The sequence below is a fragment of the Polyodon spathula genome, chromosome 21, assembly GCF_017654505.1.
Source record: "Polyodon spathula isolate WHYD16114869_AA chromosome 21, ASM1765450v1, whole genome shotgun sequence".
Classification (NCBI taxonomy): domain Eukaryota; kingdom Metazoa; phylum Chordata; class Actinopteri; order Acipenseriformes; family Polyodontidae; genus Polyodon; species Polyodon spathula.
Window position 1 is genome coordinate 19,973,944 of NC_054554.1, and position 23,500 is coordinate 19,997,443.

Below are 23,500 nucleotides of genomic sequence, written 5' to 3' on the forward strand. Positions count from 1 at the left end.
CACAGAGCTATTCTATTGTACTCCAATAAATTGTCCAGGGGGGTTGAGACCACCGAAGCCTGGTGTCATAAGCCCGACCTGCATCTTGCCCCCTTAGATTGCTGATGGGTTCTGCTCAGCTTGAAATGTAATGCAAATAAAATATAAAGTGTAAAGTGTAAACTCAGACATGTAGGATCCAAATGGTGTTGGTGTTGGAAGAGACCCCTTGCTGTCAGCAACCAGACAAATGCAGGAAAGCAATCAAAAAGGCAAACCGTGTGCAATTCTGGCCGCTACAGCATCAAAAGGACATTGTGGCCCCGGAGAGAGACCAAAGGAGAGCAACCAGACTAATCTCAGGGTTTAAAGGACTGAGCTACAGAGACAGGCTTAAAGAACTGAATCTACTTAGCCTGGAACAAAGACAAAGTTAACCAATACATAAATGGAAATTAAGGGGAGATATTAAAGGGAGGGGCATAGAATGGATTACCTAATAATGTTGTTGATGCTGAATCATCTGGATCTTTTGACAAAGTTTTGAGATCTAGTAAGCCTAGATGGGCCACATGGTCTCCTCTCATTCATAAATGTGCCTATGTTCTTCTGTTGCTCCTCCTGCAGATGGAGGTATGATAACCTCACAACACACGTCGGGGGGAACTGTCACCCGGCAAGTCACTAAAGAAATCGTCAGCAGCATGACCATGATGTCTGGAGGCACCGTCACCAAAAAGATAGAGAAGTTCTACAAGGCTTGAGGCTCCCTTCAGCTTTATAGAACCTTCTTGATTAGTGATTTGTTTATTTTTTTATTACTCTGTTGCTGATGCCAATTACAGATGTATCAAAATTTATAATAATAATCTGTTATATAAATGTAATTTTCAGCATTGCTCAGTAATGGGAATTTTTTTGAAGCATGTTTAAGTGCTTTTTGAAAATCTAGTGGATTATCTCATCAGAAACTTCACTAAGAGGTTTACCAAAGGACATTACAAACATGGTTTTCAGGCAGGTGTTTCCTTTGTTGATCCAGTCTGTCCAAGAAATGCATTGCAATGATACAAGGTGTGTGAATGTTACTCGATTTTGCCCTTTATTTGCATTTGTAGTCTCTTTAGCACATGAACCTTTTCATGAACCAATTAATGTATGTATCTTTTAACTTTTGAAAACATATTTTGTACATTAATCATTAAAAAAAGTCAAAACTGATGTGAAAACCAGTAATTTAAAATACTCAGCTTGCTTTGCACTAGTATGTAAAAAACATATTAAGAAGAAACTAAAAATGACATAGGTTAAAAGTAAACCCAATAGTTTTCAGACACTTGCCCAATAGCTAGAGCCCACAGCCAATACACATGTGTAAATGATAAATGTATATTGCTGCCTTTTTAATGCATTTTTGTAGCCTAAAACATGAAAGTTAATATCAGATTATTGATTATATTAACTGCCGTAGTACAACATATTTACTGGGACTGGGCTTGGCTGACCCTGTAAGATCGCTTTATATAAAAGACACTACTAAAAAAAAAAAAAATACAATAAAATAAATGTATATAATTATTTTTAATGTAACAAGACATCTCAAAACTAAACACATTTCTACCTTTGGAAGACAAAACATTCTATGTACCAAATATACCTATTTTATATCACTCTAAATTAACACATTTAATAGGTGGTTTAAGTATTCATACTAGTGAAAGGTCATGGGGAGGTATTTTCAAAAGGCCATCCTCAATTTTATGCATTTTTTTTAAAAGTTATTTTTCAAAGCAATTACCCCAAACGACTAAGAAGCCAAATGTTTTTTAGATAGTAGATATGTGATGATGTTACAGATTTTTGAAAATACCCCAGTTGTATATACAGTACAAGTCTAATAAAAAGATTTCAAGGCCAAATACTCTTTTGTAATATATTTCTGCTTGGCCGATTTGCATCTGTGGGTTACTTGGGGACTGAACAGTATAGCAAATAGCACAAGAGGTAACTTATTTTTTAAAGTCAATATTTTGGACAGATGCTAGTAATGTTTTATATTATGTAATGTTTCGGTGCAGTAGTTTATAACTCCACCACAAAGCTTCTGATAAAATGATCAGTTTGTGTACAATTGGCACTGCTGCATTAAGTACCATACTGCAGTCTTTCAATGTTTATGTAAGATGTGTGTATTGTTTAATTTTTTTTTTTTTTTTTTTTTTTAATTTTCTTTTAAATTGCATCCCTGCCTCAAGCTGGCTTCCCATGTACCTGCATGGACCTCTCAGAACTACATTTCCCATCATCCTCCTGCTCAGTGGTAAATCCATTTGTTACATATGTGAGCAGGTGGATGATGGAAAATAATGGGAACATGTAACACAATAAAATAAAAAGGGCCTTATGTACCCTGAAACCTGATTAAATGTTTCAGACCCAAGATTTCAACAAATGTGTGAAGTCTTCCAGGACTGTTTTCTACTGTTTTTAATAAAATGTTTTCTCTTCATATCCACTGGTTTTATACACAGTGTTTTCTATGAGTATGTTCTACACGTATTGCACTTAATGAACATTTACTGTATTTAGTCTTCCTCCGGGTTCTAAAATAATGACTCCACTAATCCAGTTAGCCACATAACATTTCTTGTGCCAATATGTCTTCGACATTCTTCTGAATGTAGAGTTCGTATGCACCAGAAGTCCATCTCCCCATAGCCTTGATTAGGTGAGGAGCGATGTTACTCGAAGCAGCAGAAGTAGCGGCAGCAATCCTGAATGAATGTCCGGAGTAGTTGTCAGGAGGAAGCCCAGCGTGAAGGAGACACCGACGAAGGTGGTCGCAGAACCAGTTCCTGGACACTATCCCCACTGGGGTGAGAAACAGGGGATCCTGGTTGCTGGCCACTGGACGCAGCAACAGATATCTGGAAAGAGTAGAAACAGGACAAGTAATACAATGTATTTTGGATAAATAAAAGTAAGGAATACGTGACCTGGGATTGGCCATGGAGATCTCCAATGCAGAGGTCCGAGGATGGATCGAACGATTGGCTCCGGAACGTGATCTCGCCACATCGTAGAAATCTGCAGAAGACCGAAGCGAACATTGCTTCCAGGAGGGCATCTTTGTAAAGAGAAAAACAGCCTGAGCGTAGAGTGTTGATTATGGATTCCAGGACTTCCTTAGTGATTGGCAACTTGGAGGATGAAGGTTTGGAAGCAGTTTGTTGAATCCCATGGAGCAGCATTTGTATCCGAGGAAGATGAGATGGGGGAGGGATAATGATTCCAAGCAAGCGAGAGTGAAACTGTAGTCCTGACAAGTATTAGCATATGGTGGAAAAGGAGAGATTGAGATTTAAAAAACAATAAAAGATGAATTCTATAATGGAAGATTCGGAAGCGAGGCATGAATGTGACATGGAGCAATATTTGGTGCAAGACTGCCACCTTGTGTTATAGGCAGCTCTGGTGTTTTGTGAAACTGATTGATTGATGAGATTGACTGCAGATTCAGATATGTGGTTGTTGGGAGACACTTGATTTAGTACAGTATGAGGTCCTTAAACTGTGGACATGGATGCGGTAGAGGAATATTGCTAAGGGGGCTAAAACCAATTCCAAAATGTTTTTTCCAATATTACAACAGCAAGAGAACATTCAAAGAGGAGGTTAAATGTCTAGAGATACAAACGGTAAAATCATAGATGAAGAAAAAAAAATCGCAAATATATTAAATGATTACTTTTCACAAGTTTTTACAAAGGAGGATATGGACAACATGCCCCACATGTCATCCAGTTCCTATCCAGTTTTAAATAATTTTAGCATAACCAAGGCAGAAGTGTTAAAGGGACTAGGAGCTCTTAAAATAAACAAATCCCCTGGGCCGGATGATATCCTCCCAATAGTACTCAAAGAAATGAAAGAAGTTATTTACAAACCACTAACCAAGATCATGCAACAGTCTCTTGACACAGGGGTGGTACCGACAGACTGGAAAATTGCAAATGTAATACTGATCCACAAAAAGGGAAACAAAACTGAACCAAGTAACTACAGACCAGTAAGCCTGACTTCTATTATATGCAAACTTATGGAAACTATAATAAGATCCAAAATGGAAAATTACCTATATGGTAACAGTGTCCTGGGAGACAGTCAACATGGTTTTAGGAAATGGAGATCGTGTCTAACTAACCTCTTGATTTTTCTAAGGATGCAACATTGATAATGGATAATTGCAAAGCATATGACATGGTTTATTTAGATTTCCAGAAAGTCTCACATAAAAGATTAATTCTCAAACTGAACGCAGCAGGGATTCAAGGAAACACATGTACATGGATTAGGGAGTGGTTAACATGTAGAAAACAGAAAGTACTGATTAGAGGAGAAACCTCAGAATGGAGTGTGGTAACCAGTGGAATACCACAGGGGTCAGTATTAGGTCCTCTGCTATTCCTAATCTACATTAATGGTCTAGATTCTGGTATAGTAAGCAAACTTGTTAAATTTGCAGATGACACAAAAATAAGGAGTGGCAAACACTGTTGCAGCAGCAAAGGTCATTCAAAATGATCTAGACAAGATTCAGAACTGGGCAGACAGATGGCAAATTACATTTAATAGAGAAAAGTGTAAGGTACTGCATGCAGGAAATAAAAATGTACATTATAAATATCATATGGGAGATACTGAAATTGGAGAAGGAATCTATGAAAAAGACCTAGGAGTTTTTGTTGACTCAGAAATGTCTTCATCTAGACAATGTGGGGAAGCTATAAAAAAGGCTAACAAGATGCTCGCATTGTGAAAAGTGTTGAATTTAAATCAAGGGAAGTAATGTTAAAATTGTACAATGCATTAGTAAGACCTCATCTTGAATATTGTGTTCAGTTCTGGTCACCTCGCTATAAAAAAGATATTGCTGCTCTAGAAAGAGTGCAAAGAAGAGCGACCAAAATAATTCTGGGTTTAAAAGGCATGTCATATGCAGACAGGCTAAAAGAATTGAATCTGTTCAGTCTTGAACAAAGAAGACTACGCGGCGACCTAATTCAAGCATTCAAAATTTTAAAAGTTATTGACAATGTACATCCAAGGGACTTTTTCAACTTGAAAAAAGAAACAAGGACCAGGGGTCACAAATGGAGATTAGACAAAGGGGCATTCAGAACATAAAATAGGAGGCACTTTTTTACATAGAGAATCGTGAGGGTCTGGAATCAACTCCCCAGTAACGTTGTTGAAGCTGACACCCTGGGATCCTTCAAGAAGCTGCTTGATGAGATTCTGGGATCAATAAGCTACTAACAACCAAACGAGCAAGATGGGCCTAATGGCCTCCTCTCGTTTGTAAACTTTCTTATGTTCTTATGTTCTTATGTCCTGAAAACAGGGCGTGGAATTACTGAAAATTAAAATGAGATCGCAATTATATTTTTTGAACCTGGGACGTGTTTTGCCTGGATTCTAAAGTTCCCTATTACTGAAACCCAGGTGAGTTTCCTCATAAGTTTCATGATTGTAGAGGAAGATGATCTGCCTTTATTAATGATAGCTACTGTGGAGAGATTGTCGCAGTTAAATGTTATGACCTTTTTTGACCATTTATGCCCCCAAATTACGGCTGCGACAATAACAGGATACAATTCAAACAGTGCTGAAGATTGTTCTGTGGAAGCTAGGGACGAGAATTTGGGGAGCCAATTCTCATAGAACCACTTGGAGCCTGCAATACCACCGAAGCCCTGTGAGGGGCAGCATCGGTATAGAGACCGAGAGAGTCTGCAGAAGCAGGCAAGTCGTTGTAAAATAGAGAAATGCCGTTCCAGTTGGAGAGAAGGGACCATAGTTTAATATCTGCCCAGCACCCCACATTGATGTTGAAGTGGTGTTGCAGTTCAACAACAGAAGATGCTAATTTTAACAGAAAAGAAATGAAAAAACATCCTTGTGGGATGATCCTTGTAGCAAAATTAAGATGACCCAGTAGAGGAGTTCATGTTTAGTACTGGATTTTCTGTACTGAAAGGATTTTAAGATGTCTGAAATGCGACGTAATTTGTCTTGGGGAAGACTTGCCTCCATTTCCTTGGAGTCCAGTTCAATCCTAAGAAATTCCAGGCAGGATCTTAAAATATTAATAGAACGAGCAGGGGGCTGATCCTTAAAGTCCACTAATAGAAAGTCATCTAATAGATTGTGCACCAATGGCAATTTCAAATTATTAAGTAGAATCCAACACAATGCCTCAGATAGTGAATTGAAGATTTGAGGACTGCTCCTGCAACCAAACGTGAGGCGAACTGAGAAATAGAATTGTTGTTTCCATTGAACTCCAAATAGATGCCATGGGAAGGATGAATGGGCATGACTTTGAATGCATCTGTAATATCAGCCTTGGAGAGCCAGGCCCCTTGAACTGCTGTTTTGATAAAATGGGTAGCTTGAACAGTAGAGGCCTTGCTGAATCAAGACAGAACTGGAGACTTGGAGGTTGATGCCTCAGATTGATTTAGCAAGGAAATGAGGTCCTCGCGGGAAGCACCAGTGGTGTAAGAAATATTCCTGGAGTACAGAGTATTGAGAAGCTGAGGAATTTTCCATGACTGGTATTTCTTTTTTTTAATTGGAGCAGCATGTTGAAGAGGCATCCGAGACATTCTCTTGCGGATAGGTCGAACGGGAGTATCTGTGCTCTCAGGAGCCGTAGCATGACTGCCAGATCGAGGAGTCAAATCAATAGTGCCAGGTAAGCGTGCCAAACAAAGAAATGATAGGGGTTTGTGGGCAGGAGACCTATTTAACTGGTCAAACAGGTAACTTATGAGATTGATGGGTGGAGTCTTCCTTTCGGAAAGACAAGTTTCCAATTCTCCAACTTGTTAGCAATAGAGTCCTCTTCCATAACAGATGACTCAAACTGAAGAGGTCTCCTAGAGGGCAGAAGCATCCGGCTGGTCAGATAAGACAGAAAGGTTTCTACCTCTTCAGAAGATACAAACAAAAGTTTTTCACCTCTGTATGAAACCTTTAGCACAGCAGGGTAAATTTGGAAATTGTCCACTCCTTTCTGGCAATACCTAGTCTTGACCACCGTAAAAACCTTACACCTGGTGGATGTTGCTTGAAAGTAATCCACAAAGAAGCTCGTGCGATGACCATCCACTTGACTTAGCTGTGTTTCCCGTGCTCCCCGGAGTACAGTCTGTTGGTCGGTGTAGCGGAGTAGCTTGAACAGCAGCGTGCAAGGTTTGCTGGATCCAGTTGCAGGGCCACTGTAGATGCGATGGACCTTAACAATCTCAATCGGAGACGTTGCTAAGGAGATAGAGGGAATCCAATGAGGGAGTACTCTTTGCAAGTAGCCAGTGGGATCGTCCCCCTCTAAACCTTCACGCAAGTCGGCCAGCCGAGCGTTGCAACGGTGTAACAGTAACATTGCAACAGTGATTAACGACCTTATCAGCCTGACACATTTCTGCTTTTACTGCATCAGCTTTCAAGGTAAGTTCCTCCATCGCTTTAATATGATTATTGAGGTCCTCTTGCAGATGAAAAAGATAATCAGATGCATTACCCACAGACTATGCAGATACAAACTACTTCAAAGTCATTGGCATGTTTAACTGGCATTGACTAGGTTTACAATAAAAATGGGCAGCACACTATGACAGTAAGGCTTTTATTTCTGAAACAAATCCACATGATCCTGTCCTTTTTTATTTTATCATGGGATTTTAAAAAACTTCTAAGTACCGTGTAATATTTAGGAAGTCATTCATCAAGAGAACCACTCAATCAAACACATACTGCATTAAAAATGATGTTTACAATGACTTTTTTGTAAGATTGAATGATATTACAGAATTGTTACAATTCTACTTACCTAACCATGGCCATCCAGATTTACAGCAGTTGTAACTTAAGCATTCTACTTGTCATCGCTGCTTTTTTTTTTCTGAGGGTGGTGAAATGTAATTATTTGCTAAATGCTTCCATTAAAATGTCCTCATAGGACAAAATAGATTTGTTAATGTGCTGTGCTGAAGATGTGCCAATGCCAAAACCTACCAATTCAATTGAAGTAACTATGTACTATTATATGTGCTTTGTTTCAGGGTTACTCAGCAATGTGACAATCAGAATAGCTACAAAGAAAGGCCGTAACTACTATAATTACTAAAATTATATGTTGCATTAAAATACTTTGATGCTATGATTTTTAAGCTAAGCTGAGCAACACTCAACTCAGTATGTTCTACAACTGTTACATGCATTTCCAAAATCTAAATCTAGAAAGGTACAGCATGTTGACAATATGATGACATCACATTTCTAGAAAATGTTCCATTCTGGGTGCCAAAAGCCATTGTAAACATGGACACTGTTGGCCAATTTGGTCACTGGAATGGAAACATTAAGAAATACTGTGGCTCTGGAGATGGAATTGACCCACATGATCTTCTGTCAAAGAAAAACATCTGATAGTCAACAATTTAAACTCTTTATTATGTATCGATTACAAATTACATCATTAATACAGATATACATTCAGGATACAAGCAGTAATATACAATTATTTTCCTGGCATCTTAAACCTGGCCTTAACAATATAAATACATTAAACTACTACGTGTTAAACAATCATGGAAGCAGCAATTTGACACTGTTCATTAAACCAAAGCTAGTTTTTACAGTGTGCTTTTTTCTACTCTTCTTTTGTTTTGTTTATGTTGGACAGTGTGGAAATGTTGCTGCATTTTCTTTATCCTACCAGTAAGCCTCAACACCACAAACACCGCCCTGTACAATAGTAGTGTTCTGCAAAGTTAATATAAGACTTTATTACCAGATCTTTAGCAACGTCTACAGTGCCAAACAGTGGATAAAGCTTCTCATTAAAGGTGTCGCTAAAAGTGTAGATATGAGATCTCCTCTCCACATTGTAAAATGACAGCTGCCCTTCCTCAAAATCCAGATACACACCCACCTTCTGGGAAATGAGGCTTGCAGGGAGAGGCATGTAGGGGACAGCAAGAGCTTTGAGCTCACTGCCCCTCTCCAGCCTCAGAGTCCAGAAACCTGACTCTGTGTTTAATGACTTGTACCCTTTCTTCTGCGCAGACTCTCTAGTAACTCCTAGTCTCCAGTCTCTCAAGCCCCCCACCTCTACCTCCCAATAGTGTCTTCCTGAGGTGAACCCCTCCCTGCCTAGAGCACACCACCAGCCATCAAATCTCTTTGGATAGTTTGGGAGGTCCTGACGTTCGTATCCACATCTCATTCGTTTCTCATCCTCAGATAGGATAAGATCAGGGTTTGCTGTATCAGGGTCCAAAGTCACATCATCTGGAGAAGAGAGAGTGATCAGTAAGACATATGATTGCTTTCACAAAGCCATTAACTTGTCTATTGCAAACTATCTGTTCTATATTTACATCCATCTATAACAGTGTTGCAGTATTATCATATGCAAGTTGTAAATTGGAAATTACTTTGGTTTTGTTATGAAATTTGAATTTAACCATTAAATGGTGCCAAGTTTTTAAATGTTTAACATATATTTATTAAGGGTCGTTCCATTTTTATATGTTTACCTGGCTACCTCTAATCAAGTTTTGAGTGTATTTCTTGCATACGCTTTGCTTTCTCTTGTCCACGAGCAATGCAAGTCAGGTCTGTCATACAAAGAGTGCAAGAGAAAGAACACTCTCAACTTAATTAGAGGTAGCCACAGAACACATAAACAAATGATAAGACATTGAAGCTCTGTCTTGCAGGCACATGTTTCCATCAGTGTAAAATATGGTGCTATTAACCAATTAGGGTCCAAACATTAAATCACAACAGTATTTATATCCATAAGAACATAAGAACATAAGAAAGTTTACAAACGAGAGGAGGCCATTCTGCCCATCTTGCTTGTTTGGTTGTTAGTAGCTTATTGATCCCAGAATCTCATCAAGCAGCTTCTTGAAGGATCCCAGGGTGTCAGCTTCAACAACATTACTGGGGAGTTGATTCGAGACCCTCACATATCCACCGCAGTCTAGCTCACTTGAATTAGACCACCTAAGAGTTTCACTCCAAAGCAAATGAAAAAAGTACCTGATGCACTACTGATCCACTTCCAGACTAGAAAAAAAAAACAGGCATTTAAAAACATGTAATAGATTAGCAACTTGTGGAAATCAACTACTAAAACTAAAGGCTATATTGGTTTGATTTACCTGTGTTAGGGATGTAATTTGCAGCATCTGTGAAGAAAAAAAAAAACAGTGTTAACTGAGCACATTTCATTAAATCAATATAGAATCCATAAAAATGAACAGAATTTGATGACTATGTACACTGTCACAAGGGTATAAATGACAACACACATTACAGGTATCATCATATTTATGTGCGGGATAAACAATGAGACTGGCAATCAGTTAAACTATTACACCTCTTCGGAATTTAACAACAAGGCAGGTATACAAGGAAAGGTTTCAAAGCTGTTTGTGGGAAGGTAAGGAACAGAGTATAGACCTGAATGCAGTTTATGTTAAAGAAAGGCACATTAAATGTGTGATTTATGTAAATCTAAAGTCAGCAAACCGGGTTAGTATCTGATTAAAGGTAGGGACCCTGTTAACTTTAGTTGGCGCTCCAAAACATGAGCTAGGGTTCGTTTTTGTTTTGTATTGTTTGGTAAAAGAAGTCATGTTCCCACTGTAAAAGGGATACCGTGGAAAAATAAACATACTGATATCGTCCCATTCAAACCCATCATTTGTTGCTGAGCGAGCTGTATCCACCAAGATGGTTAGGAAGCCAGAACAGTATTCAAAGTATACTGTTAATACTTATACTTGTCAAAATCTGTAACTATGAAAAAAAAAAAGTTTTACATTGTTAATGTATAATTGTATCACCCTACTTTTAGCAAACAATATGAAATGCTACATTGAAATCACAAGCCCTTTTCTAAGTGTTGTGTTTGAAATGTGTAATACTAATGAACTAACTGTGAACTGTGAACAAATGAAGTAATAAAACAGCATTCACTTTTCTGTTGAATTATTCTGACTCACTGTGGTTTCATTAACGATTCCACTGTTTTCTATGGATTTGCAGTACTGTGAATTTGTTAAATCAACAATATATCTGCAACCCTTCTCTTCAAAGCCATACAGCCACTGTTAGCTAGATTAATAGGGTTATTCAATCAAAAGATCAAAGGGTGACATCTCACAAATGTTGTATTCTTGTTTAATGGTTCTTTGTGTGGGTGTCAGCAAGAAATAAATGAAGTTTGTACTGGTTGTGGCTCAGTTATGAGAGTAAGCTTCATTGGTTATTTAGTTTTTTCTATGCGTAGTTTTATTTTTATAAAACAGTGTATTTTGTTAAAGACAGCAAACCTGATGTATTTGTTTTCAAACACATTTTTTGTCTTTCATCATCTGTGTAATAACTGACATGTATTCACTGACATGCTGGAAACTGAAGACCGGGCCTGAACTGACTCTGAACAGGTTTAAGGTTAGCATGGTTCCAACTAACCCTAAACAGCACTTAGGGTATCATTTACTAAACTGCAATTCATTTGGTTAAATAAAGCAGCTTATTGAATTGGATCATTTGCTTCATTCACTTTATGATTCTGTTTTGTAGCATGCAGACTGTAACAGTAGCTCCCTTAAATGAAGTGAATTGTGTAAAGCAGATGCAAAGTGTGGATCATAATGCAAGCTGAAGGGGGGGGGGGGGAGTGATGACATTTTCAAAATTATTTATATTACATTAATGCTAAAGTCTTGCAGGTATCAGTGTCTTAATGATTTCATAAAGCCTGTTTCTCATTATGAAAAACATTCACTTAAACACCACATACATAAATACAAAAGTGAGGTCAATCACAAAGGAAACACATTTACAGTACAAAATTATACAGCATTTGGTAAGTATAATGATAAACATTCATTTAAAAAAATGTTCACCCATGAATACATATTCTAAAAGATGGATAGGCAGATATCCTACCCTTATAGAAGTTCCCATAGTTTGAGCATTGCAAAGTACAATGACTCATAGTGAACGCACGGTAAAGCGTAGGTAAGCATTGCAAAATGGTATGACATAGCATATTAACATGGCAAACCATGGTAAAATATGGTAAATGCATAGTATAACCAAATCAACCCAATTTCCTCTGCCGTACTCCCAAGAAAGTATAAATGAACACAGAGAAATCCTGAATGAAATATTACTGAACTACCTTCAAAGGGAATAATCACAGGAACTTCATCTACACATGAAACCTAATAAGAATTAATTTGGCAGGTATTTAATAACGCTGATGTAAAACCTGTGCTTATTTCCAAACAAGAAATATGAAAATGGTGCAAAGCTGAGAAATATTTTTTTTGAAAAAGAGGCTGTAACAGGGAGAGATCTGTGCTGACTCTGCTGGCGTGTTCACGGGCTGCAGGAAGAGGGCGGCAGTCGTCCAACAACCGCCTGTGAGTCATGGCAGTGACACGGGGAGGTGGGAAAGTGGGTGTGTGGACTTTCCCCCTCTCTGAATGGCTGAGAGGCACGTCTTGGGAGATTGTTAGCCCTATAAATTAACGCTCTGTTGTTTCCTCAGATCTGCCCTTTTAAACGCGTAGAGTGCGCAGAAACGCTGGTCCACGACCAAACGGAACGGAACGGAGGTTCAGAGCGAGACAGTGAGGGAGGGGAACCCTTGGGCAGATCCCTGAATAAGGATAGCCGAGTAGGCTAGGTAGCCTGCAGCGTAGGACGGTAATCCGGGTCGCACGGGCAGCGGCGACCGGGATATTGCTGCAGAGTGCAGCACCTTTTCTTTGTAGTTTTGTTACTGTTTTATTTTTCCTGTTTCTTTGTGCCTTCGATTTTTGTAGTATTGTTTTGAAGCACCTGCAAGTGCACCTGAACTGTTTACCCTTGCTTGGTATTCCTGTGGTTCTGTTTACCATAGTTGGTAAGCAGACCACGGACCAACAGCGCCCTCTGCGGGCTAAAGAAACCCAACGCGCCCCTGAAATAAAACTGGGCACCTGTGTGGTGTTTTCAATTACACCTGTCTGTCTCCTGGTCAGTGAATTACCCACACCCCTTCCACAGAGGCCCTTGTACTAGAACATAGATTAGAAACACATAATGAAGACAATTTATTAAAATGTTTGTTAGCCTGCATTGAATATTACTAATAGACAGACAATCTCTTTAAAATCAATAATCACCTTTTAATATTTATCACATTTCATAAAGCATAACATAAAGGTTCCTCTAAATATAAACACTCATTCTAGAACCGCATGTTTTGTTGCATGAGCCAGTGCTTTATAATGACAAAAGGGTAGGGAAAGCTATCAGGGTTTATCAGATAGAATAGAGTTAAATTAAATGGTAAGAAGTACAACATGCCCTGCAGTGTGGAATCTCTCCTTACTCACCACTTTTCTGGGATCTTTGCTTTGTAGAAAGCCAAAGCTGTGGAATAGTTCCCTAAAACATAAAGGACAAAAATATGATAATATATACTGCAGATGCAATCCGTGTGTACACATTGGAGCCATTGTGTAGTTTAAATGGTTTGGTTATGGTAAAAATATATTTTGGCGTGTCCTGTGAGGTTGGATACCAAATGTAATGGAACTTTGTTGAGAGAATAGTAGAATACAGCTGTGTACCAACTGTCAAAGTGTGTGGTCTGTATCATTAATATGGCCGTCTGGATGGATGTGTTTTGGTGCATGACTTATTCTTATAAGTATAGTGGCGAGAAAGAGAGGAGAGAAATTCCCATATTCAGAGGCCTCACTCACACAATGAATGACCCTTAATGACTGGCGGTGTCCCTCAATATGACACTCAATGACTGGCGGTGTTCCTCAATATGACCCAAAGAGAGAAGGAGATAAGACAGAGGGGGGCATGAAGTATTCTGAAATGTAGACAGTGATGGAGTTTGACAGTCCGGTCCAGGTACCTTGTCCATGTCCTCCACGAGCAGGACCCACATGATGAACTCCATGGCAGGGATGAGGTTGGGGAGGCGCCCACGCTTCCACTGCATCTCCAGGTCCTCCAGCACCAGGGCCACACTCTCTCCAGGACTCACGCAGCGCTAGTGGAAGAAGTGGAGGACAGCATCATTCCAACACATGAAAGGGCAATCCAAAGGCACCAGGCTGGCAGACTGTCATGGTCATGTACACTGGTAAGGGTTATAGCAGCTATACTGCTCAATTGAACAGGCAGGGGTGTGATGAAACCTGCATTTTGCCACCTTAACAATAAGAAATTTCTTGTAAATATCTTGTCTTTTATTGTCTTTTTCTGTGCTAATAATCAACATCGGGGGACAGGCATTTCATTTAGGCCACCTACTCATCTGGACACAATTCAACACATTCGTCACATGTTAGAGGCTAAATTTGAGTGGATACATTTATCTGATTTAAAGCTTGTCATATAAGCTCAATTATAATTTGTAACACATCATACTGAAACAGTCTGATAGTGCACTAACAATCTAACCTATATAACTGTACTTTCAATTAAAAAACAAGGAGTATAAATGCTAAAATCACTCTACTTAAAAACAATACATTAGTTATGCCAACATCAATACATTACAAAAGCACTGAACATAAATGCAAACATTAATGTATATAAAAAAACGACTTGCTAACCACTCAGCAAGAAAACACCTTAAGAAACAAACTGCATGATAAAAAAAAATCACTGAATGTGAATAGGGTTATCCTAAGGCGTTGAATGTGTACTTTATTTTACTTTTTCAAATGCATATTATTTAGTCCCTATTATTAATCTCAGAACTGTAAGGGGTGTTCTGTAATGCTGTCTCTTTCTAGATACTGCAGGTTATAAAACTGCTAGGCAGAGGGGAGTGCAGCTGCTACTAAACATTGATACTGCCTACACTGCAATATCACTTGAGCCCTTGAAATTATTTTTTTATAATTTTTATTTTTTCACAAATGTTATTTTATTTTTCACAAATGTTGTTTTATTACAGATACACATTAATAAAACAACTCAGATAGATGTATATCAATAATAGTATAGTATGTTTATAGTTATAGTACATTATGGTTTAACTACATACATATTTTTTATTAAACATTATCTTTTTATTATTTTTTTTAACATTTTGACAAAAACATACCTCATATATATATATATATATATATATATATATATATATATATATATATATATATATATATATATATATATATATATATATATATATATACATACATACACACATACATATACACACACACATTGCCCTGCTGTGGGGCTGTCATAACAATTGCACATACTTCAATCCCATTGAACTGAAGCAGTACACAACAAGCTTGGTATTTAAACACTAAGCAAAGCAGATTCATTAGCTGGCTCTAATAAACGGTAAATGCCTGCTGGAATGTCTCAGTACCAACTACCAACTGTCAATCAAACGTATAAATCTGCGCAAGCACCGGCTTTTTCGTTCTGACTTGCTGTAGTTCACATCTATTGGACAGTAAATACTAAACAAAGCAACCAATCCTGCACCTGCAATTGCCGAGAGCCAATCACAGACTGGAGCACAGACACAACAACAACAAAGTGAGACACAGACAGTTCAGCAATATTGCTCCATTCATATATAGATTCAGGAGAGAAAGGCTTTGGCTGAAGGTAGAAACATGGTGAGTTAGGAGGCATTTTCGAGTGGTATTTAATGAGAGATTGTATTGGTATTTTACTCTAGTTAATGACAGATTGTATTGGTGGGTCAGACTCCATCGTACATGGACTGTTCAGCAATTGCTCTGTTCATTCCTCTGGCAATGTCCAGATTATAAATAGGGGTTTCAAACCCTAGCAAATTAATAAATAAAATTGATTTATTAAATAAAACATATTGTTTTTCTCCTTATATTTATGTCATCCTTGTTCTTTATTTTAAAAACGTTGGGACTACTTTCTTAGAACATCTTTACTCCGCGGAAAGGTACCCGACGAATCAGTACAAGTTCAAGGTAAATGTAGGTTTTAAGGTGTGGTGTTTGTTTTGTTTTTTATTTTTTTAAAGAAAACAATAGTAAAAATCATTTTCTAATAGTGATAGTGCCCTCTCGAGGATGGCTCTAGCATGTGATTGTTGACTGACATTCTTTAGCGCCCTCGCCTTCGGCTCAGGATGCATATCTCCCATCGCGGTCAACTATCACACGGTAGAGCCATCATAGAAGGGCACAACTTTGTTATACAAATGCACACACAAAAAAGTACTGCTAGCTCTCATGTTGACAATTCGTGCCTTTTTTAGATAAACTGTTTTGTTCCAGTTAATGATACAAAATGTATTTGTCCTGCAGTAAACTACATGCATGTGTTTAAATGTAAAGAATGACTAAATGTACAGTATTAAAACACTGCTCTTCAATTCACCGTTTTATTTCTTTTTTTCTCGCACTCGTAATGTGCTCATATATCACCCACTTTATATCACAAAGTGATGCCTGCATGGCAATCATGATATAAAGAGAGTTCATCTGTACCAGCAAACAAGTCATATTTTCCCCAAAAGCAAAAAGCAGCTAATGATGCTTAACAATGGTATGTTTTGACTCCCATTCCCGCCGAGAGTTGGAAAATCTGCACATTGTTATATACTCCGTTTAATTGTTATGTGCAGTTTAGGCATTTAAAAAAAAAAACCTCTCTTCTCTTCCATCACAATTTGAATTCCCAAATGACCCGCTTTTAAATCTGCGCAAGTTTTAGTCTGCACTTCCATTTCCCTTCAGACCGTGTCTATGGTAACGGCCGAGCCTTGACAACTACGATTGCAAGTATTTATTTAAAGTATTTTCTGCATAAACCTCACAATTTAAAGATGTCTCTCTGTTTTATAATTTTTTTGTGTTATTTGTTTTTATATCTGCATTTCAATTTATTTTGTTTTATATGTTACATTTTGTGTTTCGTATCTGAGAAAAACAAGGGGCTTTAAATATCACTATTTCTAAAAAAAGATAAAGATGGCAATGTTTTTCAAAGTTGTACCTCTGCGTTGAAATGACTGTCTGCTGCCTTACGGAAAGAGATGCTGTGTTTTCTCATTGTATGTCTCCCCCAGCTTGCTCGCTCTTGTGCTCTCTCTCTCTCCCACCAGTACCTGAGACTTGCTCTTCAGCCCTCTTGCCCAATCAGCAATGATGCGCTGACCATCCTCCACAACTCGCTCATCCCCCTCTCTCAACTTTTCCACAGCTCGTCCAGAGATACCCACTTTCTCCGGCCAACCGTGGCTCTGTTGAAGCCTTTCCTGTGACAAAATACATCACAATCATCATCTCTCCACTGAAAATATTAGCTCCTGTGAAAGGGTGCAACAGCAAACATGTCTGCATCAACGACAGTGAACTTTCACATGTCTAAAACGTAAGGACCAGGGTCCCGTAACACAAAAGCGATTTGCAACGATTCTCAATCGTAAGCACCTCGCAAATAAAAAATTGGGTTTCATAAAACTTTCACAGGACCGCGACATCGCCGATTTTCACCAGACACCTGCGAGAGCCAGACAGCAGCCGCAAGTAGCAATTTTCACAGTAGATCCTATTTTACTGTGACACTCATACTACTAGCTTGCTGTGGAACTGTACACTTTATTGAACAGATTTCTCAGGTAAAACATTCTGATGACAATATGAACTTGGCTGTGATTTATTTATTGAATGACACATAACCCAAAGTTATGTGGGTGAAAAATAACAGTAACTGAGGCAAGGTCAAGTTGTAAAAACAAACATGGTTCATTTATTAAATACAATCATATACCAAAAGTACCGATTAATTCAGTATGATAATAGCATTATTGGGCAGATTGTCTTGCTTTAAACAGGTGACAGTGCCGTACAGCAATTAATTATGTTAATAACAACAACAACAACGTTAAATGTGCACAATAAATAAGTTAACACAAACATGGTACAAATAAATAAAATGCACCAAACATGTGGCAAAAATAGTGACAAGTGCCCCCTTCTCACTTCTAGATAAAAAATATATATCTAAAAGAAACCCTCCAGATCCCCAAATCACGGAAACAAAAAGCACTTTCCTCAATTCATCTCAGCTACAGTTCAGCACAGTAATAACAAAGCTGTGTTGCAGCAGTCACCTCCATGTTATTACCTTCCCTGCACGCTTAAATAACAAGGCTAAACACAGCTTGACTACCAGGCATGCCCCCTAAAGATGTATTTTGGTTTTCCTCAATCAACTTTAAAGGTTTTTCATTTCCCTTCTTTTAACTTTGTTCTGTTCGCTTGATCCATCAATTTCTTTTTTATTTCGGCCACTGTTCTTTGTTCCTCCCCAGCAGTGTTTACTGCATCAGTGGTCATCTGCAAGGCTTGTTTTCTTCATGACTAAAACTTCCAGAAAACTTGCCAAATAGAAAGCATCTGTGTCGACCAGCAACTTCAATAATTTCATCATTCTTTTTTTTCTTTGAAAAAAAAAAACTTTCCTTTGCAACCTTGCCATTGTGTATTTACCTAATCGGTCACTGTGACTTAAAACTGATTAGAATTAGTGATTTAACTCATCGCAGATCGCAAAAAAGAATGAACGCAAGCGATGACACTTGCTAAATGCTTTATGAAACGCACACAGCAATGATTTCTGCGTCCTCGCAACCTCATCACAAGCACATCGCAATCACAGGACCTTTGTGAAACGGGCCCCAAGGGTGTTCTTAATAAAGAGTAGCCAAATATAAATAAATATTACACCGAAACAGAAATTCTGAAATCAGACACAACACCGTGATCCCAAATTATGCATTAGGCTGTAGTTCAGGGTCCAATTTAAACTAGGGACGCAACAGTTATGATTTTTCCAAACCAAAACCGAACATGAAGCTGCCACTTTCATACAATTCCAAACTGGAGGATACCACCAAAAGATAAAAGATGTGTTTTTATATAAGGAATATAAACAAACACATGCTCTAATGTTACTACCCTGGTGAAACCCTACTCCCAATTTCCCTGTACATGTACCTTTGACTCCAGCTGTGCTGCCCATTCCACAATAAAACAACGACACTCCTCAGGGCTCCAGGTGTCTTCACTCATCCAAACTCCGATCAGTATGTCTGAGTTCTTAATAAGATGGATGAATATTTAGGAAGATATATTTAAAATAAAGACATAAGAAATGTAAAAAGAATATTACTGCTCTTGGTATTCTGCATCCCTTGAATTAAATGAGGGCTGATACACATGCTTTTCACCCAGCCCTGTGCTTGGTAACTACTAAGCATGATCAGGTGCAACCCCATACAGACACACACTAATTGTGGTGAGTTAAGTACAGTCTCTTGTGAAACACTGTTTGTGTAGCAGATTAAACAATGTAGATTAAACAGTAATGTAGCTTTTTTGTTGAAATTCATCAGAGTGGCGATTGCGGTAAGAGTCGATATTCACAGCACCAATAATTGGCTAGTCAGACAGATGCAGGGTGCAGCACTTATTGGAATGTGTATCGCGTTCTCTTCACCTCACACACTCTGTTGAGCTCTCTGGCCAGCTCCATGATGAAGAGCTGGCACTCCTCCAGGACCCGGTCATCCCTCTTCTCACGCGGTGAAACCTTTCTAACATTCTCCTGAAGTATGAACAAAGGAGGAAATACAATTAAAGGACATGTTCTCTATTTTGGAATAAAGATATGGGGCTCATTTCCAAAAGCAGAAAAACAGGAATTTCATTTAAGGCTGTCCAAGCGTGTTACAGTACGCTGTTTACTTCTCCTATTTCAATTAATTACACCGGAAGAAATAAGCTTTGTAAAATCAGCCTTCTGTAATACGTAAAACCAGGAAATATATACGAAACCATGTCTCTCTTGTTTTACTATTCTCTACCACAATATCCCTGTTCTGTCTTTGATAATTCCCCCTTTTGTCAAACACTTCTTGATTTACGTATTTAAGACAAACTAATGAAATGTGTACCTTCAAGACTGTCTTCAAGTTCTTTGCTGGTTCTATGAAGAACTGCAAGCACTCCAACATATTTGAAAGTTCTGCAAATTTCTGAAGGATAAATAACAAATATATTTAAAACTGACAAACGTCCACCAGGACATAATGATAGCACACTTTCAAATAATTGAGTAAAATGGATATGTGAAAAAAATAAAGCAGAACAATGCATTTGTTAACTAAATATCACCTGATGTCAACCTCCTGAGCTAGTCTATGTGGGTTACTAACACAATACTGACTGAGTGCATAAAAACAAAACAGAATATATCTTCCAAATCTTCCAATGTAAATGGATACTTTTAAACATGAATACACTTACATGGAATATATGAGTGATGGCCTTTTTTGAGGTTGAGGACATACACAATTGGTTCAAGTGTCACATTCTTTCCCAGCTATCTGGTACAGATCGTCAGTACAAGAATTAAAATTGTCTGTCGAAGTGAGTCTATAACTTATTTACAGTCATTTTGCCTTTGCTGGCCTATTTGTGGGAAAATACAGTTTAGACACAATTTGTTTCCATTGCTGGTTTATTATTGGTCCGACATAAAAACAACAAGCCAACTAGTCTAGCACTTAAAATGCTTGTACCTGCACACATCCTTTGCAAACACCAGTGAGTGACGCAGTTAAGAGCACGTCTATGGACAAAAATATCTTATATAATAATGCTGGGCACAGACACATTAATTAACACAGCACACATCGTAATTATTAAAGTAATCTCACAAATGGTTTTTACAACACATTTTACCCCGTGCTTTCACGAGTGCTGTATGCTGCAATTTAAATCCCAAATCAAAAATGACACTGCCCAAGCAAAGTATCGACCTTAAATCAATCTGTACTCGCAACATCATACATTCCGTAATCTAATACAAATAACTCGTTACAACAGCTTGATTGGTAACTGTATAACAGCGACTATCGCTTAGAATTACGCTTTGTGCCACTTCTAAAATATTACGTGTTAGATGTACTAAAAAATAAATAAAATACATTCAATACCTGTACGTCTTGAATTTCAGAAAAATGTGAATCCTTTTTACGTGACGCACTGAAACTAATGCAAGCTTTTCACCGTATCAGCACTTCAACGCAAGCTTTACCTTTAACAAGCATAATACTTTCTGTTTCTCAATATAAGTGATTTTAGTCTTCAGTTAACATGTACACAAATGAATTTCAACACTAACTTGCATTACGTATGCATGTGTGTGTCTATATATATATATATATATATATATATATATATATATATATATATATATATATATATATATATATATATATATGCTACTTTACTAGAATCTCTATAGGTCAGAATTGAAGACAAAAACCGTTTACTTTGTTCCAATTGTCAGGTGTTGTGAAAGACACCTTTGGAAATGCCTTTCAAAATGCAAAAACAAACGCCACAATTCACTGCAGTAGCCTCTGGCCTATTTTAAACCGCAGAACTTGTCTGTGCCCATGCAAACCAACTTCAAACGTCATTTCGCTGAGAGTGGATAAATTCAGTCGCCATCTTTGTTGTGGCTTTTGCTTTGGAAATATATTCAACCATTACGCGACCATTATCTTTATACCACGGAGTTATCCTACAATAACATGACACAGTACAGTGGCACTGAAACCGTTTTTATAGTGGGGTTGCTGAAAGCCATTGAACACAACTATAACCCCTGTATATGATGAAAGCAGGTGCACAGCGCTTCAATCCGCACGCCCAGCACCCCTAGTTTACAGTATAATCGTAAATCTCGAAAAACTACTCACTTCTAAATCTTTTGTAGTCATGTTTGTATTACTTTAGTATAAATACATGTTAATTTGGATTCATATGTTGTTTTTTTCTGACTTTATGTGAATGAAAAGACACACATTTGCCCGTTTTCCCATTGGAAATAGTGATATTTTGAAATATCACTGTCCTGGTCACAAAAGCAAAGTTTGTGGGGAATAATAGCCATTTTCTATACTTTTGAGGCATAAGCAATTAGGAAATAACACTTACTACCCAGGAACAAAAATTGTGTTACATAGTGTTATCAGTGGACCATGCTCAACTGCCAGTTCGGAAGAACAATATTCTGTCGGATTAGCGCACTGATCTTTTGCAGATTGTGTGGCATTTCTGACTCGATGTACATCAAAATTTGTTGGTGGCATTTGGGCCTGATCTCGCCGGGCTCCAGGTGTGATCTTGTGTGTATCTGGATCTTCACTGTCAATTAAACCAGTTGGGGTGTACCTTTCTTGTTCCATTGCCTTCGATCGTAGGAGTTTATGATGAATGCAGGCAGCCAACACAATAGTTTCAACTTTAGATGGTTCCAAAGCAATTGGGTTGAAATATACTCTAAACTGATTTGACGATATTCCAAAACAATTCTCCACAACAAGTCTGCCTCTGGATAGCCTGTAATTAAATATTTTTTGTTCTTGGCTGAATTTGCATATTGGGTAAGGCTTCATGATATCATTACGTAGAGGAAACGCATTGTCAGCAACAGTCACATATGGGCATTTATTGAAGTGCCCGGTAGCTCTGAAGGCTCTGGTACACCCAACCAATTTTGCAACAAGCCCTCATTTAGACTTGTGTCTTTGAAGCATCCAGCATCATTTGCTCTTCCGTTGTAACCAACATCCACATATGTGAAGCAATAATCAGCATCAGCTAGAGCCATTAAGATGACACTGAATGTATGTTTATAGTTGGAAGACAGATCCTGTGTTTGGGAGAGGCCGTATGGTTACATGTTTTCCATCCAAAGCACCTAGGCAATTAGGGAAGTTCCACTTGTCGAGAAAGGCTTTTGCCTCTCTATAGCAGACACGACCCCCTCACAGAAAATGAAAGTACACCTAAACGTCATCGAATGGGAGCTGCAACAAATAAACCACCCAAAAGGAACTCTGTAAAATGAAAGAAGTCAGAAATTGAGGAGGAGGAATTGGCCATCTTCAGATCAATGCAGAAAGTGATGAAGGAGCCCAAGAAAAAAGAGAATGAGGATACTTTATTTGGAAAGTATGTTGTGAAAGCCCTAAAATCGACCACTGATCCTGTAGCTAATGTTATTGTAAAGCATACCGTCCAGAATGCACTGTTTGAAGCAAATATGCGTTTCAACAACCCACATCCAACTGCAAACCAACTATAATTCAGACAAATGCTGACAACTCCTTAGCCTCAAGCACACATGCACACGTATCCCTATAACTACAGCAACAAACATGCAGATAACAATGCACATACTGAAATGTATTCTGCAATTTCGATTCCAAAGACTCCATTCATTATTATTAGGCTTCCAAGCCAAAGGTTGGGAAGCCTATTGTTATTGTTAAAGTTTTTTTTTTTTTTTTTTATTTTTTTTTTAAATAGGCTTCCAAGCCAAA

The 23,500-nt window shown here is 38.1% G+C and overlaps 2 protein-coding genes across 8 annotated transcripts in view; one reads left to right on the plus strand and one right to left on the minus strand.

The window, feature by feature from the left end:
* LOC121296208 (integrin beta-4-like) overlaps positions 1 to 2,180 on the plus strand; it is a 45,102-nt gene extending 42,922 nt beyond the window's left edge. For all 4 annotated transcript variants that reach the window (XM_041221506.1, XM_041221505.1, XM_041221507.1 and 1 more), the window contains exon 42: positions 607 to 2,180. In XM_041221506.1, the coding sequence (XP_041077440.1) occupies positions 607 to 743 (137 nt within the window). In that variant the 3' untranslated portion in view covers positions 744 to 2,180. The remainder of the gene's footprint in view (positions 1 to 606) is intronic.
* A 6,317-nt stretch (positions 2,181 to 8,497) lies between these two features.
* On the minus strand, positions 8,498 to 21,290 carry LOC121296423 (butyrophilin subfamily 1 member A1-like). 4 transcript variants are annotated; one of them, XM_041221983.1, is made up of 10 exons: positions 21,101 to 21,290; positions 20,057 to 20,137; positions 19,600 to 19,707; positions 19,098 to 19,199; positions 17,204 to 17,353; positions 13,994 to 14,131; positions 13,458 to 13,509; positions 10,221 to 10,247; positions 10,099 to 10,125; positions 8,498 to 9,339 (listed from the first exon to the last, which is right to left on the minus strand). In XM_041221983.1, exons 2-10 carry the CDS (start codon positions 20,114 to 20,116, stop codon positions 8,774 to 8,776), a joined length of 1,230 nt encoding a protein of 409 aa, XP_041077917.1. In that variant the 5' UTR covers positions 20,117 to 20,137; positions 21,101 to 21,290; the 3' UTR covers positions 8,498 to 8,773. The 4 variants fall into 4 exon arrangements, with proteins under 4 accessions (XP_041077917.1, XP_041077916.1, XP_041077919.1 ...); XM_041221982.1 differs by lacking the exon at positions 21,101 to 21,290 and adding an exon at positions 20,409 to 21,035; XM_041221985.1 differs by lacking the exons at positions 19,098 to 19,199; positions 21,101 to 21,290 and adding an exon at positions 20,409 to 21,040.
* Positions 21,291 to 23,500: the final 2,210 nt, after the last annotated feature.